Genomic DNA, 1,311 nt, shown 5'->3' on the forward strand with positions numbered 1-1,311 from the left:
TTGCTCGTCTTGAGTCCATTCGTATTCTTCTTGCGGTTGCATGTACCTTAGGGTTCAAGGTATATCAAATGGATGTCAAGAGTGCATTCTTGAATGGAATACTCCAAGAAGAAGCGTATGTTGAACAGTTGAAAGGATTCATTGACCATAAATTTCCTCATTATGTCTACAAACTAAATAAAGCACTGTATGGTCTGAAACAAGCTCCTAGAGCTTAGTATGGCAGACTCACCACTTATCTCATTGAGCATGGGTTCTCCTGAAATGGTGCTGACAGAATCTTATTCATTAGACATATTGAAGAAACTATCATTGCAGCTCAGATTTATGTCGATGACATCATTTTTGGCTCTCCCATTGACTCCCTTGCTCTTGAATTTGTTGAATGCATGAAATAAAAATTTGAAATGAGCATGGTTGGGGAGCTAAGTTACTTCCTTGGTCTTCAAGTAAAGCAAACTGATTGTGGGCTGTTTATCCTGCAATCAAAATATGCCAAAGACCTTGTGAAGAGATTTGGTTTGGACAGTATGAAACACACAAGGACACCCATGAGCACAAATGTTAAGTTAGGACATGATCCTACGAGTAAGAATGTTGATCAGACAGTGTATAGGAACATGATCGGCAGTTTACCATATCTCACTGCCAATAGACCTGACATCGCGTTTAGTGTTGGTATATGTGCTAGATTTCAAGCTGATCCTAAGGAGTCCCATCTAAGTGCAATGAGGCGCCTTATTAGATATGTCAATGAGACAGTAGATCATGAGATCTTGTATTCCAGAGAGTCCAATCTAGAACTAGCTGGCTATTCTGATGTCGATTGGGCCGAAAATGTCGATGATAGAAAACGTATATCGGGTGGATGTTTCTATGTTGGTTCTAATCTTGTCTCCTGGATAAGTAAGAAACAAAACTCAGTCTCCTTGTCCACAGTCGAGGCAGAATACATTGCAGCTGGTAGCTGTTGCACTCAACTGCTTTGGATGAAGTAAATACTGAGTGACTATAGGATAAATCAAGGTACTATGACCATTTTCTGTGACAATACTAGTGCTATCGACATATCAAAAAATCCGGTTCAGCATTCTAAGACCAAACACATTGACATTCACCATCACTTTGTCCGTGAGCTCGTTGAGTCCAATGTGATTTCTCTTAAACACATCTCTACTAAAAATCAAATTGTCGATCTGTTCACTAAACCTCTAGATGAGTTTAGATTCGAGTCACTTAGGAAGGCTGTTGGCATCTGCGTTCCTCCCTTATCGTCTTCATAGATGCATGCATTTTTCTTTTTTTGTACTC

At 39.7% G+C, this 1,311-nt stretch overlaps 1 protein-coding gene across 1 annotated transcript; it reads left to right on the top strand.

Moving 5' to 3' along the window:
• The first annotated feature begins 413 nt into the window (after positions 1–413).
• Positions 414–998, top strand: LOC111366976 (uncharacterized mitochondrial protein AtMg00810-like). The gene has a single exon (XM_022987653.1). The coding sequence runs from the start codon at positions 414–416 to the stop codon at positions 996–998; it is 585 nt and encodes a 194-aa protein (XP_022843421.1).
• The last annotated feature ends 313 nt before the right edge of the window (positions 999–1,311 follow it).

This window comes from Olea europaea, chromosome 18, assembly GCF_002742605.1.
Source record: "Olea europaea var. sylvestris chromosome 18, O_europaea_v1, whole genome shotgun sequence".
Lineage (NCBI taxonomy): Eukaryota > Viridiplantae > Streptophyta > Magnoliopsida > Lamiales > Oleaceae > Olea > Olea europaea.